Source organism: Canis lupus, chromosome 13, assembly GCF_003254725.2.
Source record: "Canis lupus dingo isolate Sandy chromosome 13, ASM325472v2, whole genome shotgun sequence".
Taxonomy (NCBI): Eukaryota; Metazoa; Chordata; class Mammalia; order Carnivora; family Canidae; genus Canis; species Canis lupus.
In genome coordinates, this window is record NC_064255.1 from 2,029,254 (window position 1) to 2,046,689 (window position 17,436).

At 38.6% G+C, this 17,436-nt stretch overlaps 1 protein-coding gene across 18 annotated transcripts in view; it reads right to left on the reverse strand.

The window, feature by feature from the left end:
* Positions 1-5,939: 5,939 nt before the first annotated feature.
* RGS22 (regulator of G protein signaling 22) overlaps positions 5,940-17,436 on the reverse strand; it is a 129,145-nt gene continuing 117,648 nt past the window's right edge. For 3 of the 18 annotated variants that reach the window (XM_049093112.1, XM_049093113.1, XM_049093109.1), the window contains 3 exons: positions 16,062-16,155; positions 15,861-15,941; positions 5,941-6,708 (listed from right to left, as the gene is read on the reverse strand). In XM_049093112.1, coding sequence (XP_048949069.1) covers positions 6,647-6,708; positions 15,861-15,941; positions 16,062-16,155 — 237 coding nt within the window. In that variant the 3' untranslated portion in view covers positions 5,941-6,646. Of the gene's footprint in view, positions 6,709-14,568; positions 14,706-15,860; positions 15,942-16,061; positions 16,156-17,436 lie in introns of those variants that run through there. The other 15 variants (XM_049093104.1, XM_049093100.1, XM_049093103.1 and 12 more) reach the window with 12 other exon arrangements.

Sequence of the window (17,436 nt, forward strand, 5' to 3'; positions counted from 1 at the left end):
GGCCTAACTAGTTTTTATGTCTTTTATCTCTGTGGTAAGGGACCTTCTGGTGTCTTCTATGCTTTTCTCAAGCCCAGCTAGTATCCTTATGTTTGTCTGTTTGTTTTTAATTCTGGATCAGGCATATTATATCTGTTTTGATTAGATCCCTGGCTGTGACCTTTTCTTGTTCTTTTGAGATGAATTCCTCTGTCTTGGCATTTTATCTAGGTCTCTGTCTTCTTCTCTGTGTTAGGAATGCCTTTACATTTCATTTTATTAAGAAGAGGTCATATACTGTCCAGGATCTAGGCTTCAGGACATGTTTCTGGTATATGCAATGTGTACTCTGTTGTGTTTTGGCTGTTCTTTCTCTCAGGTCAGTCCTCTGCAGTTTCTCCTTGCCTGCAATGAGTAGTGTTTGGACTTTTTCCATTGTTTGGTGAGTTTCACTCTATGTGCTTTGGTCTGCTAGTTAAAAGAGACCAGATCCTATTTCCAGTAGAGTTGAAACTGCAACACTCTATGGTTAGTAGACTTAGCGCATGCAGGGAGGTTTGTGCTGGTCTTCTGGGAAAGGGGCCCACTGCTGCTCTGGCTCTCAGGCACACTTACCCTAGTAAAAAAGTACCTGCAGAGTGGAAGGGGGCGAGGCTTGGGGTTAAGTGGGTGGCATGCTGCTCACTGAAGTCTGTCTGTGCTGATGGGCAAGGGAAAAATGGCATCAGCTGGCTCTCTTGTTCCTGGAGAGGGGAGTTCCCATCCATCACTGTCCAGGAAGCCCTCTGAGAAGAGCAAACACTCTCCCCTCATATGTCCAGGCATCTCTCAGCTCCCTCATTCTGTGTCCGAGCTGTCTGCCCAGTGGCAAAAGATGTTTTATCCTGTGTTTTATATCAGGTGCACCAGCTGAGTTTCAAAACTCCACATTTTAGGGACCTGATGTGGCACAGGTCTGCACTGATCCTTGGGGGGAGGGTCATACCACACTGTGGCTGGTACCAGCTTGTCCTGGAAGGGCAGTCGCATGAACTTGCAGAGGCTTGGAGTTTGTAGTAAAACACAGCAAAAAGCCGGCATCCAGGTTAGCTGCCCTCAGCAGGTATTTCTGCCCCTATTCTAATCAACAGGGCAGCACAATACTGGCTCTTTTGTCCCCTAAAAGCCAATGCCACCTCTCCCAAATGCACTCCAAGAAGAGGAACTATTTCTCCCAGTGCAACCCAGGGGATCCTCAGACTATGCTATCTGCTCCTGAGCCTCTCCCCTCCTTCTCCACAGGAGCACAGCTACAACCATTAGGCTCCATACCTACCATGGTGCAAATGTCTAAAACTTGTCTTTGAGCTCCATGGCTTGTAAAAACTCATGATAATCAGCCCCTCGCATTCTCCCAGTCAACGATGTTGGAGAAGTGTTTTTCTTGTACAATTCCTCACCCGCTCACACTCTCTCCCCCTCTCTTCTCCTCCCTCTCTGTGATCAGGGCTCCCTCCCCTCTGCAACACTCACAACTCATTACTCCCCCAAATCATGTCTCTGTAACTCTTACCTTCCACAACGTGGCCTCTTGTCTACCTCTACCTGTGCAGTTTGCTCTCTCAGTCCTCAGATTTCTTGGGTGTTCAGAATAATTTGATATTTACCTAGCTGTGTTTAAGAGATGAGGCAAGCATAGGGTTCCCCTACTACTTCACTATCTTAACTCCACATATCCATTTACTTAGATCTTTAATTTCTCCCAGCAGTGTTGTACAGTTTTCAACGTGTGAGTCTTACACTTCCTTTGTTGATATTATTCGTAAGTCTTTAATTCATCATGTTGTTACCACAAATAAAATGTGTTTGCCTGTTTTGGTTTGTTTGTTGCTAGTACAAGAAAATACAATTGATTTTGTATATTGATCATGAATTCTATAATGAACTTGTGGATTGCTTCTAGTTTTTATGGATTCCTTAGAATGTTCTACACATAGAATCATGGCATCTGCAAATACAGTTTTACTTTTTCTTTTCCAATCCAAATACATTTTCTTTTTCTTGCCTGATTGTAATGGCTAGACTCTCAACTACAATGATAAAAAGAAGTAACAGGAATGGATGTCCTTGCCTTGGTTCCAATATTAGGGGAAAAACTTTTAGTCTTTCACTATTAAATAAAATGTTACCTGTAAGTTTTTTGTAGATGATCTCTATTGGTTTCCTTTTTGTTCCCAATTTGTTAAGAGTTTTTATTAAAGTGGGTGTTGGGTCTTGTCAAGTGCTTGTCTATTGAAATGATCATGAGGTTTTATCCTTTTTTAATAAAGTGTATTATAGTAAATGAGTTTTGGATTTTAAACCAACTTTATGTCTAATTTGCTTTTGAAATCCTTCGATGTGTAGATTAGTGTTTTCTATTAGTTTAGGGATGTTTTTGGCAATTATTAATATTTTTTTAGATTTTTTAAAAAATTTATTTATGATAGTCACACAGAGAGAGAGAGAGAGAGAGGCAGAGACATAGGCAGAGGGAGAAGCAGGCTCCATGCACCGGGAGCCCGACGTGGGATTCGATCCCGGGTCTCCAGGATCGCGCCCTGGGCCAAAGGCAGGTGCCAAACCACTGCGCCACCCAGGGATCCCCAATTATTAATTTTTTTACTGTACCTTGCTCTCCATTATTCCTGTGGCTCTTTAATGCATATCTTGTGAGCTTGATAGTGTTTCACCATTCCCTAAGGCTCATTTATTTTCATTTTTCCTTTATTCTTTAGATTGGCTAACATCTATTGATCTATCTCCTAGCTCACTGATTCTTTCTTCTGCCAGCTCAGAGCTGCTGTTAAACTTGCTGGTAAATTTTTAAATCTCAGTTATTATAGTTTTCAACTCCAGAATTTCCATTTGTTTAAAAAGATTTTTTAAAAATTTTATTTATTCATTCATGAGACAGAGAGAGAGAGAGAGAGAGAGGCAGAGGGAGAAGCAGGCTCCATGCAGGAAACCTGATGGGACTCAATCCCAGGACTCCAGGATCATGCCCTGAGCTGAAGGCAGGGGCTAAACCGCTGAGCAACCCAGGCATCCCTGTTTAAAATTTTGTAATGGATAGTCTCTATTTAATTATTGTAAGCATTCTTTATTTAAAGTTTCCTTTTTATTTAAGCATGTTTATATTATCTGAAGTCTTTGTCTGCAAGGTCTACCATGTGGGCCCTCACACAGTTTCTGTGGACCACTTTTCTTCCTGTGCATGGGCTCTACTTCCCTATTTCTTTACATGTCTTTATTTTGTTGTTGAAAATTTGACATTTTAGGAACTGGAGTGTATTATGCTGAGTGAAGTAAGTCAATTGGAGAAGGACAAACACTATATGGTCTCATTCATTTGGCGAATATAAAAAATAGTGAAAGGGAATAAAGGGGAAAGGAGAGAAAATGAGTGAAAATATCAGTGAGGGTGACAGAACATGAGACACACCTAACTCTGGGAAACGAACAAGGGGTGGTGGAAAGGGAGGTGGGAGGAAGGTTGGGGTGACTGGGTGATGGGCACTGAGGTGGGCACTTGACGGGATGAGCACTGGGTGTTATGCTATATGTTGGCAAATTGAACTCCAATAAAAAAAAATAAAAAGAAAAATTGACATTTTAGATAATATATCGTAGCACCTCTCTATTCTGGATTCACTACCCATCTCAGGGGGTGTTGTTACGTTTGTTTGTTATTTGTTTAGTGACTTGCCTGGACAAATTTTATAGAGGAGATTCCTCTATAGTATGCAGCTGCTTATGTCTCTGTTGTTTTAAAAAATATATATTCTTGTTTTAGCTTTTAAGCCAGCTTCCTGGGAATCACCTGTGGATTAATACAACTTAATGGTCAGCCAGTGACTGGACAGGAATTGCACTTAAATACTTGGAGTTTTTTGTTCTTAGCTGGTGTTTTGATATATAGTTTAGGGACTGCATTCGAAGTTTATACAGTCTGTAAGAGAGCCCCAACTTTTACCTTCTGATTAAACAGGCCTCATATTAATTAAACAAGCTATGAGTAGACAGGGTTCTCTCTGATTTCTTTTGAACATGTGTGTAGCCTTAAGCAAGCCTACTAGCTGCCAAACCACTAGGGATATGTATGAGATTTCCAAGGACCACTATGCCTCCTGCATCCCAGATGGCCATATGTTTCTAGCTGGTCTGTTAGTATGTTGCTTGCACCAACCAGTGGGCAGCACTGCCTGGCCTTCCTGGATGTTTGCTATTGTTCCTGGACTTTCCTACTGTTTTGAAAAAACTCTTCAGCATGAGTTTTCCCATATTCCAAAAATCAAATCAGCTCCCTCTAGCAGCAAGGCTGCTGGTCCTTTGGTCTACCACACCTTGGTAGAACTACTATATCATGGAACAGGATGGAGAGAATGAAAACAACCCTAAACCAGGCTCTGAAAGTTAGGGCATCCCAGTTGTTCCTACTAAAGTTGAGTAGTTTTTCTTGAGGAAATACTACTTATTGTATATCTTTTTTTCAATTTCTAGAATTCCCAAATGGTTGTTTTGAAAATGTTTCGCTTTACTGCTTCTTTTTGGTGAAATGATTTGCTGAACTTCTCACTTTGCCATTCTAGAAGTCCCACCATATTTAGCAATTCAGTAGTTTTTTTAAAGTTGCTAAAGGCACCAAAATTGATATGTCAAAACCAAGTATATGCTTTATAACACCTCTTTCTAAAAATCCCAAGTATATAATAATAAAGAGCCCAAAGAGAATGAAAGTTTAACAGTATTGAGGATGGAAAAGGAATTTCCACTTGTCAGTGGACCAGAAATTCCGACAAGTAGAAAGCTGATGGGGTCATGTTGAGAGATAAACCAAAACTGAGAACAGACACTAGAGTTATGATACTTGAAAAGGGAAGAATGGACAACACACAGAAGTCATAATTCATCTTGGCAGCAACTGTGAAAACACCTTGTGTAATGGACTGAAGTTTTAAGTCCTCTCCCAAATTCGTCTGTTGATGTGGTTGTATAGGAGATAGGGCTTTGGCCACGAGAATAGAGCCCTAATGAGGGAGAGTAGTGTTCTTATGAAAGATAATGCAAAGTGCTGTCTTCTCCTTTCTGCCATGTGAGTACACAACAAGAAAATAGCCATCTATGAACCAAGAAGAGGGTTCTCACCAGACACTAAAAACTGCTGGGGCTTCCTGATCTTGGACTTCCAGCCTCCAGAACTGTGAGAAATAAATTTCTGTTGTTTATAAGCTACCCAGTCTAAGGTATTCTGTTATAGCAGCCTGAACTAAGATACTTTATTGGATCTTGATTCTACTCCATGGGAGAAAAATCCTTTCCTCTAGTCCTCTGGGGTCCTGGCTTTGCCTTCTGAAATAAATTTTCCTTATCTATTATCCTCTAGGCCACATCTGAAGTTGGCTTTGGAAAGTGGGCCTCTTTGGAGGTTGTACAAACTTCACAGCCTGCTTTCTGATGATGCAAGTCTGGGGGCCTGGTGGTTGTTTTAGAGATTGAAAACTTACAGGCATTTTCAGGCCAGGCTTGTGGTTTTGTTGAGAATTCAATTCCATCAAAATTTAGTAAGCTTTCAGTCTATTTACTACCAGTTGGTTCCATGTCAAAATCTCTTCTGGTCTAAGTTCTTAAGCCTGCCAAGTCTCTTATTTTATTTTTTCACTTCTATACATAGCACATTTCCCTGTTATTTTAATGGTGGCTATTGTAAGATTATATAAAACTATAGGCTAGATTAGGAAAGCAATTCCTCTACTTTGACCTTTGTTACAGGGCCATTACTATCCAGATGAATCATCTTAAAGAGAAACTTTTGAAAGGGCACTGACCAAAGCACTGCTTGGTGGAGCATAGTTGCAGTTAACTTTCACAACTCTGAGGGTCCAAATTATCAGATTTTATATTTAATTTTTATTGCAAGCCACAGTCAGAGAATGTAATGCCCTTAACTTCCATTTCTATTTGTACACAAGTTAATTCTTGCCTGATAGATCTCTCATGGTACCTAGCTAAAAGCAACAAGGACCAACAATGCATAAACACACTGAAATTCTTCCTACCTACCCACCCCTTTTCCCTTTATGGACCACTTATTTTAGAAATCTATGGCACAGCAGGCACATGATCTGCCTTCCAAGTTACCAGAAGTAACAGCTTGGGGTGGGGCACTGGGTGGCTCAGCTGAGTGCCTGCCTTTCACTGGGTTGTCCTGGGACTGATCCCAGCACTGGGCTCCCTGTTCAGCTGGGGTGGGAGGGGGGACTGCTTCTGCCCCTCCCTGCTGCTTGTGTGCTCACCTGCTCACGAGTGCTGTCTTTCAAATAAATAAAATGTTAAAAAAAAAGTTACAGCCTCACCAAATATTTCACTATGATATTACAAAAGTCACTGGCTGTCTTACCTTCAGTTATCTTTCCTTGTGCCCAATGACTGATAGCTTAATGGACTTCACATTTTAGGTTTTTGTTATGGCAGTACCCTACTAGTAGCAATTTTTATATTATTTAACATCGAGAATAAGCTGCTATTTTAAAAAGGCACAAAAAATTAAGTGACTCAAACAAGACAGGGATTTTTCTCTCTTGTAACAGTTCAGAGTGAGACATCTCTCCTTCCTGAGGTCATCCAGAGACCCAGGCTACATAATTCCTTAGGAGGTGTCCCATCTTTGTGGTGGGATATTATCAGCTAGCACCACAACTGTGATCCAGCCTACAGGAAGAGGAAAAAGAAAAATGGTTGGCAAATATTTTCATTTTAAGAAAAGACTTGAATGGGTATTTCACACTTCTGCTCACATCCCCTTGACCTGACATTGTCCACATGGTAACATCTACCTGCGGGGTAGACTGGGAAAGAACAGTTAACTCCAGTTAGGTATTCATGGACACAGCTAAAACTTGGGGATTCCTTTACTAAAAGGAGTAAGAGCTGGACAGATGCTAGGAAACAGTCTCTGTCACAATGGGGGTAAAGAGGTTCAATATAAACATGTACCATTGAATTTTTTCTTTTTTCCTAGGTACATGTATTAATTTTATAATGATTGCAAAAAAGAAGAGGTTTCTGAAATAGTAACTATTTCAGGCTAGACCTACACCCTAAATATTTGACTTTGGAAAAGGAAACAGTACAGAGCAGAATTTTTTCATCTTTGTATCCAAACATACTTCAAACATAGAGACAAAAAACAAAACAAAACAAAACAAAACAAAACAAACATAGAGACAATTGCTCATTGAGAAATACACCAAAATTCTTTAGACAGTTACACGTTAAAAAGCTGTATTGGGGGCACCTGGGTGGCTCAGTGGCTGAGTAACTGCTTTTTGGCTCAGGTCATGATCCTGAGGTCCTGGGATCAAGTCCCCCATCGGGCTCCCCTTAGGGAGTCTGCTTCTCCCTCTACCTATACTATGCCTCTGCCTCTCTCTCTGTCTCTCATGAATAAATAAAAAATCTTTAAAAAAATAAAAAGCTCCAGTTTTATAAACTCATAAAATCACGTAATATTAGAGCTAAACCTAAAAAAAAAAGGACACTTTGCCCTATATACATAAGTAAATGAAGACTCAAAGAGGTAAAACAAACAGCCCTACATGAGAAAAGGCAGTTACAGATCCAAGATTAGAATCAAATTCTACTGTCTCATTGGATATATACCAACTGAGAAATTCTTTGAAGCAGAAATTTCACTGTAATTTTTAAAACAGTGTGCCAATTAAAAAAAATAATTATTCATGGTTAATGTACTATAATTTTCAATTATATGACAAATGATAAAGACTCGCATTTTAAGAAATATAACATGAATTAGATTATACTTTTATTTTTTTATTATTTTTTTTAGATTATACTTTTAATACTAATTTGTTTCTCAGAAAATAATATGCAAGCTAAAATCTGCCCCAATTGGCCAAGTTACTTTTATTTCACTATTATTATTTCAAAACATATTTATCCACCCCAGATAATAATGTAAACAAAGTATGAGGTCAATTTTCCCATGTTTTGAAGGGTATAACTTGACAAAGTATACATGGTAATTTGTATGTTTTAAAACCTAAGTCTCTTCCAAAAGTAAGTTGTCTTTTGTTTATGAGAAACCAACTCAACTCATAAAATCAAGAAACACATCAGATGTAACGCACATTTAGAGTTTATTTATTTGTACAAACCCAAATCAGATTTTAAGGGCACTTTTAAGATTACCTAACTAACATATATGTTACATTAAAAGTAAATAAGGAATTTATTGTAAGTTTTATTAATTCAACAAATATTAGCTGAGCATATCCTTTAGGCATTATACTACCAATGATGATGTGAAAGCAGAGAAATTATTCAAATGGATGTAATATAGATATTCACTAAAACAAGTAAGTCACCAGTTAGAAGGCACTATTGGTAGCGTTATGGGGCCAGGTACTCTGATACTTTTTTAAAAGGATATGCTGGGGAACTAGAGTTTAAATGTTCCATTGTAAGTCAAGATCTCAAAATACAAAATTTTTTTGTGTTAAACACAAAAATGTTCCAAAGTCTTAAAGCAGTGGTTCTCAACTAGGTATGATTTGGCAATGTCTGGAAATATCTTAGGTTGTCACAACTAGGGAGATGCTACTGGCCAGACAGTGGGTAGAGGCCAGAGATATTGTGAAACACCCAACACTGCATAGGACAGCCCTCTACAACAAAGAATTAGCTGGCTAAAAATATCAATAATGCCAAGGTTGAGAAACCCATGCCTGAAGTAATTTAAGTGATTTAATGAGCACTAATTTTTTCTCTGAAAGACATGATGGTGTATCTTCATAAATATGAAAAATGATGTAGATACAACAAAGATTATATACTTTACATGAAATTGTGACATTACTGTGTATTTTAACTAAAAATACTAATGGTGGCAAATTTTTGTGAATGGAGTTATACTGACCTTTCTTACACATACAGTGATTTTTATCTTCTTGTGATTTTTTTTTAAAGATTTTATTTATTTATCCAGGAGAGACACAGAAAGAGAGGCAGAGACACAGGCAGAGGGAGAAGCAGGCTCCCTGTGGGACACCTGATATAGACTTGATCCCAGGACCCTGGGATCACACCCTGAGCCAAAGGCAGACGCTCAACCACTGAGCCACCCAGGCATCCCTTTCTTGGATTTTTTACAGTGAAAACATTTCCTTCATTTTTTTCAAGAAATATTTAATGAACATCGATTTCTAGATATTCTATATAAGGTGCTGGACTGAAAGTTCAAATAACAGCTTCATTAGAGAAACAGACATGTGAACAAAAATTATAATTCATATGACAAGGGTTATTATAGAGGAATAAATAAGCCACAGTATGGTAAGACAGAAGAGGGAGTGATGATTCCTGTAGTTGTTGAGGGGGGGGTTAGGGTAAGAGAAGAATATTAAAGACAGCTTCCCAGAAAAACAAATGCTTGATCTGAATATTTATATCAGAAGACAGGAGGGACCTATATGCATGTCATGCTACATAAAGAATTTCTTGGGATACCTGGGTGGCTCAGTTGCTTAAGCATCCGACTCTTGATTTTGGCTCAGATCATGATCTGCTTCAGATTCCCTCTCTCCCTCTCCTTCTGCCCCTCTCCCCTGCTCATGCACACATTGTCTCTTTCTCTTTCAAAAAAAAAAAAAACACTTCTAAACACTTCTTTTTATCAGTAACAGGCTTACCAATCATCTTTTTAAAAAATATTTTTATTTATGTACTTATTTGAGAGAGAGAAAGACAGCAGGGGGATAGACATAGGGAAAGGGAGAGAGAGAATCTCAAGCAGACTCCCCACCAAGCACAAAGCCTGAGATCATGATCTGAACCAAAATCAAGAGTGGGACACTTAACTGACTGAATCACCCAGGTGCCCTGATGATCATCTTAATGAAAAGGATTCAGGCAAGGTAATATCATAAGAAGTTATGATTTTATAGAAATCACTGAGCACAGCTGGAGAATGGCCAGGCAGAAGAGAGAGATATAATTAGGACTCAGATTCAAGGTGATAAGACTCTGGAACAAGGCAGTCATCCAGTGGGGTTGGGAGAAGGAGGAGATGAATGAAGAGATGTTTTTTTTGTTGTTGTTTTTAATTTTTATTTATTTATGATAGTCACACAGAGAGAGAGAGAGAGAGGCAGAGACACAGGCAGAGGGAGAAGCAGGCTCCATGCACTGGGAGCCCGACGTGGGATTTGATCCGAGTCTCCAGGATCGCGCCCTGGGCCAAAGGCAGGCGCTAAACCGCTGCGCCACTCAGGGATCCCGAATGAAGAGATGTTAAGAAGAATCAGCAGAACCACAGTAAGAAGATACTTCCTGAGCATGTTGATATAAGAAAACTGTCGCTAGAGCAAAGAAGTTGAGACTAGTCCGTGCTGGGGAATGCTAAAGTAGGCCAAAGTGAACATGTAAATATTTATAATATAAAAATTGCCATCAATTTGATGTAGATATAAAATACAATAAAACCAAATAATTTAACTTAATTTAATCTTAAAAATAAAACTGACTACAGAATACTTTAAAATACTGGTGTTAACAAATAAAATAAAATAAAATAAAATAAAATAAAATAAAATAAAATAAAATAAAATAAAATAAAATACTGGTGTCAAACTTGAGGATCCCACTCAATATATTAAAGGTCATCACTACTGTCTTCAACAAGATAAAGGCTAAACAAATGGAAAATCAACAACTCTCCCTGGATTCTTCAAAGCACTGTGGTAACAGGGCCTAAAACTGCAGTTTTGCCCCTAAAACTGGAAAGACAGGCAGATACAGAGAATCACAGCTTCCCAGGAGTAGGAGCCAGCAGCTGCAGTTAATTTTAGTAGAAATTCTTTAAGTTGTTATTGATGACTTGCTCTGGGCTCAGGGCAGACCAGCCTGAGAGTTAAAAACTGCAAGGGGGCCCTGCTTGGGGGGTGGGGTCCACATTCTTAGGTTTTACTTCCAGTAGCTCTACCAGGTTCTCACTGTAAAAAATCAGAGAAAAATCCCCTCCTGCCTCTGGTAGGGGGAGTGGTAAACATTTTGGAATACACCCAGAGTTCTTTTCTTCCTAACAAGGCCTGCCCTCAAGGGAAACTATTTTACCAGAGCCTAATGGACTGGGGTTTTACTAAAGTCTAAATGACCTGGGGGAAGGGAAATACACCACTCAGTCTCTCTAAAATACTGACATATAACCATCAGAATGTAAAAGGCTTCCCCTCTTCCTACACTTTACCACATCAACAGGGTTCTGATGTAATAACTGCAGCTAAAAGAACTGTAAGCTTCAGATCCTATTAAAGAATCTCCAGGTAGGGATCCCTGGGTGGCGCAGCGGTTTGGCGCCTGCCTTTGGCCCAGGGCGCGATCCTGGAGACCCGGGATCGAGTCCCACATCGGGCTCCCGGTGCATGGAGCCTGCTTCTCCCTCTGCCTGTGTCTCTGCGCCTCTCTCTCTATGACTATCATAAATAAATAAAAATTTAAAAAATAATTTAAAAAGAATCTCCAGGAAAACCCAAAACAACAGAGGAGACAAAAACAAGGACAAACAGGAAATTTCAGCCTGTAGCACCACAACCACAGTAAACAGTAAATACAGTCTAATTCGTAGCCAAATAAACATAAAACCTCACACTAAAGGCCCAGGTAATCTCAGTTCCTTTTATCACGTCTTGCTTTCAACAAAACATTACAAAGCATGCTAAAAGGAAAGGGAAAAAAAAGCCAGTCTGAAAAGATAAAGCAAGTGTCCTATCCAGACTCAGATATGGCAGAGACTTAGGAACTATCAGACCAGAAATGTAAAATGGTTAATATGCTAAGAGATATAAATTAAAAAGTGGATAACATGTCAGACTAGATGGGTCATATAAGCAGAGAGATGGAAGTTCTAAGAAAAAACCTAAATGAAATGCTAGAAAATGAAAACATTTTAACAGAAAGGAAGAATGCCTCTGATGGGTTTCCCAAAAGATTAGACACAGCTAAGGAAAGAATTTGTGAGCCTGAAGAAAGGTCAGTAGAAAATTCTACAACTGAAATGCAAAGAGAAAAAGAAAACAGTGGAAAAGAACAGAATATCCAAGAACTGTGGGACAGTTTCAAAAGGTGCGACACATATGTAATGGAAATACGAGGAGAAGAAAGATAAAGGAACAGAAGCAATATCTGGTCATATTGACTGAGAATTTTCCAAATGAATGACAGACACCAAACCACTGATCTAGAAAACTCAGAGAACACAAGCAGGGTAGGTACCATACACTCTACACCTAGACATACTATATTTGAATTGCACAAAGTCACAAAGAGAATCTTGAAAGAAGCCTGGGAAATGAGATAAGAATTACATTTTATTTCTTTTCTGGAAATATACAAGCAAGAAGAGAATGGAGTGAAATATATGAAAAAGAATAAAAGAATAAAAGAATAAAACCACTAACCTAAAATTCTGTATACAGTGAGGTTATCCTTCAAAAGTGAAGGGGAAATAAAGACTTGGTAAGGCATACAAAAATGGAGGGAATTTATCTCCAGTAGACCTGCCTTACAAGAAATGATAAAAGAAGTTCTTCAGAGAGAATGAGAATAATAATAGGTCAGAAACCTGGATCTACATAAAGAAGGGAAGAGCATTAGAGAAGGAATAAAAGAAGAGAATGTTTTATTTTTCTTATTTTTAATTGACCTAACAGAAAACAGTTTATTTATTTATTTTTTTTCAGAAAACAGTTTAAAATAACAATAGCAAGAATGTATTCGGTGATAATATAGCTTATGGACAACTGAAATGAACTGACAGCAAAGTGATGAGGGACAGGAGGGAGGAAGTAGACATGCTGTGTTATAAGGCACCTGCACCACCCATGAAGCGGGACAGTATTATTTGAAAGCAGGCTTTTATTAGTTGCAAATGTATATTGCAAACTCTGGAGCAACTTCGTTAAGAAAGACATATAACCGACATGCTAAGAGAGGAGAGAAAACTGAATCTTATAAAATGCTCAATTAAAACCAAAAGAAGGCAGAAAAAGAGTAGAAAGAGAAGAAGAGGAGGAGGAGGAGGAGGAGAAGGAGGAGGAGGAGGGATGCCTGGGTGGCTCAGTGGTTGAGCGTCTGCCTTCAGCTCAAAGCATGATGGGGGGCAGGGGTCCTGGAACAGAGTTCCACATTGGGCTCCCCAAGGGAGCCTGCTTCTCCCTCTGCCGATATCTCTGCCTCTCTGTGTCTCTCATGAATGAATAAAATTTTAAAAAAAGAAGAAGAAAGAAAGTAGAAAAGGAAAGAAAAGAAAGAAACAAAGCATATGCAAAGCATATGCTTGTTATGCACTCCACAGCCCATTGTGGGATGTGGAGCAGCAAGAAACCATGGTCCCAAAGCTGTAACGAGTGTCCAAATCACTTCTGTAGAAGAAAAACAATCTCTGAAGTGTGCCTCCTGATGCTTTCCCCCTTTAAAATGTGTCACTCTTCAGAGAATCAGAAATAGCAAGTTCTACTTTGAAAATACTTTCTGGGATTCTGAGAGAGTGGAAGTCCGTGGCTTCCAATCCAGTTATCCAGGTCATAGTCTTTAGAGCTTCTGTGTCCTGAGGTCTATAGCTGGTGAAGTTTCATTCTCCCAGGTCATTTCTTTTTTTTTTTTTAATTTTTTTTAATTTTTTAAAATTTATTTATGATAGTCACAGAGAGAGAGAGAGAGAGAGAGAGAGGCAGAGACACAGGCAGAGGGAGAAGCAGGCTCCATGCACCGGGAGCCCGATGTGGGATTCGATCCTGGGTCTCCGGGATCGCGCCCTGGGCCAAAGGCAGGGGCCAAACCGCTGCGCCACCCAGGGATCCTCTCCCAGGTCATTTCTGACACTTTCTCCTTTCTCTCTGGGAAAGAGGAGAAGAGGGTGTATGTCTGGTCTCTCTCTCTTTAGCTCCAGTTAATAAGGGGGTTTTACCTTTTCAAGTTCTTCTCATTTACCCTAACAGTTGCAAAAGAGTGATGTGGAATTTCCATATCAGAATCACCTAGGATGATATAACTATATCATATCCTACCCATATAGTTAGAGGGAGATTCATGGGTTTTGCCCAAGAGCTACTGAATCAGACTCCCAGAGAGTGAGCCCAGGAATCTGCACTGCTGGCAAATGTCACAAGGAACTCTTACACACACGGAAGTCTGCATTTGAGAACCACTGCTTTAAAATATAGTTCCTTTAGAGCTGGGAAAGGGATGAGGTTAAAAGTCATTTCTCCTTATGTTTGGAGTCAATATACTGCTAGGAGAATTTGCCCCTAACCACCTGCTGAATATATCTGCTAAGGAAATATAGTAAATGCTCAAATATTGAGTATTTATTGAAAGATTACCTGAGAAGCATAACACCCTATTAAGTTCTATGCTTAGCAAAACATTTTGATTCTTCTAACCTAGATAGAAGTCATTTCATTCTAAATTAAGTTTTAAAAATTTTATGGCCTTATATGTCATGAGTACAGAATAGCTATCATTTTAAAACTATGAAAGTACAACATGCCAAACTTTCTTTCTTTCTTTCTTCCTTTATTTATTTATTTACCAAACTTTATTTAGATGATAGGCTTGCTCTAATGCAGGCCATCAAAAAAAAAAAAAATCACTTGGGCTTCCATATCAGTTAAATATTGTTTAAGAAATTCCTGCAAAAGAAAAATAAATGGTTGAAAACATAAGCAGCTATGGAAAATGTAAATCTAAAACAAACAAAAAACTTACAAAGAGTTATAATAAGGATCCAAAAGAAATGAATAGATATGTCAGCAAATCCTATGCATTGAGGTACCGTAAGGGTAGTGGAAGGGGCTAGGGAAGTGGCAGAAGGGTGTATTCATTAGGATAAACCAAAAGAGAAAAAAGATGCCTGGGCTCAGAACACAGAGGCCTGCTCATCAAACCCTCCCAAGAAACAGAAAACCAAAATCCATAAAATGCTGATTAGTAAGGGAGAAGATAAGAGAAACAGGTCTTTTACTGGGTTATTCAAGTACTAGGTCCATGAGTCACACACAGACGATGTTATATTACTATGCTACTTTGTAAAGGCTTCTTAAAGTCTAACATCAGTAGCCAATCAAAACTGTATCATCCCATCAGTAGTCTGCAGGAAAGAAGGACCTGGCTTGATTTTTACTTCTTTACATTCCCAACTTGGGGAAATGGGAGCTTGGAAAACCTTTGCTTGGGAAAACTTGGGAAACTAAGTTAGAGCCTACTCTTGTGTTGTTCGTTGTGGAAGAAAAAAAATGGTAAGGAGTAAATAGAAGCAATAAATAATCATTCCCCAGAAGCTTTCCTTTTCAGGGCACTGTGCCACTTAGAAGAGAGGCACAGTGCTCACTCCTACCCATCAATTTGTGTGTGTGTATGTGTGTGTATATTATCTGCACGTTTTGTGTGTATGCATGCGTGCAGCTGTGTATGTGCAACAGTGTGTGCATTAGAGGGACATGGATGGTACTGAACAACTGTTAATTTGGAACTTACCTTGCATCTAGCAACAGCAAGTTATATACCCATGTGAGTGCTGTCACTTAGAATATGGAATGGAGTGTTAGGTTCTCAGCAGAGAAGAAAAAACAGAGAGACAGAACACATGCACATACACACATGCACATACACACACACACACACACACACACACACACACACACAGGTATACAGAAATTCTCCTAACTTGTGGGTTAAGGCAGGTGGGAGGGAGTCAATCTTCATCCCTTCCTGCCTGCTCTCTGTTGTTGGCCACCTGAGAGGCTGAGGGAGAAAGAACTGCAGATAGGCTATCACTGAGAACTTACTCTGGATGTTGTGGGAAGATACGGTCTTTTTCAAAGACATAGTGGAAGCAGTAGACTTGAAGTTTGTAAAAGATGGTGTGGCTGCACAAAAATAAGAGAAATAAGGAAAACAGTGAAGTAATTATCATCAAAGTCCTCTAGAATTAATCCATGGTAGAAGGTAACAAAGCAATTCTGGAGGCCAAAAAAAGCAAGAATTACCTGTAAATAACTTTTTTTCCAGCTCCTCTTGAATTTTAAGAAGAATCCTTTCTTGCTCTAAGGCTTCTATGTACTTGGAGTAGCACCAGGTTGGCTAGAAAGACCATTTTCAAAGTTAATTTTGGAAATGTTTGCCTCAGGAAATAAACTGAAGGTAAGTAAGATGGCTTATTCAAACCTGTTCATTTACACTTTTTATTAAAATATAACAAACCTCAATAACAGATCACTGAATATAACTATTCAATGATGTGCTATAACTATATGTACTATAACTATTTCTCAGTGAATCAATGCTCAAAGGCTTTATAGATTTCTTGACAGCAATTCAGGCACCTATATATATTTAATTTGATTATGAATTTAGATGCTTAAGAGACATCCAAGGTTTTTTGGGGGTGTGTATTTTGCACTTGGATTAATTCCAATTGTTAAATGTGTGAAATATATCTGAAACAAACGCACATATGGAACATCCACACTTGCCAAATGGTGCAGTTATTATTACTCTACCAATTGCTGGAATAATTCATATGTGTTCCTTCAATCTCAACAATAATAATTTTCATTTATGAAATGCCTTTGGCTCCCAAAAGCTTTTTAGTTTCTTACAAAACCCTTGACATGTATTACAAGAGATCATCACCATCATCATCATCATTCCTTTTCCTCTCTCTTTCTCCTTTTAACAGACAGGGAAACAGGCTCAAAGCAAATTTAGTGATTTTTTTTTCAGGCTTCCAGGTAATACTGACTTGCAAATGACAGTGAAAATTAGAAGCCTGCTATCTCTAATTCCACATTCCCCTCTTTATTTTTACACTGTGTTTCTGAAATTTAATGCTACTCATCTGCTAATGAATCTTCTCCCAAATGGCATTATTACGTATCACATACTTTTAGATACTACCTTTCTCAATACATGGCATCACAAAATTGGACGTTTCTCTTCTCTTAATAACAACTTTATAGTCTATCAGTTACCTCAGCTGAGTGGCTGAATTTATTTGACATTCCTAAATGCCAAAACGATTGTTTCTTGAGCTAGTGTAATCCTAAGACAGAAACACTTTTGATACAAGATATTAAAAATGGACATAAACTAAACTTATGAAATTTCATAGATGTGATCTTAATGTACAAGTTATAAATGTAAATATAAACATAAAAACTGTAAATGTTGATGGTCGTGTATTGGACAATTTTATGACTGCTTCAAAGAATTAAAAAATTGAGACTAAGCCTTTGAAGTTTTTCTTTCTTTTTTAACCCAAGAATGTATTAATCAAGTGTATTCTTATACTCTATCTGCCTTACTCTCCTTTCCAATAAGATAGTCATTTCAACTGCTACCTCTTAAATCATCAAATGTATC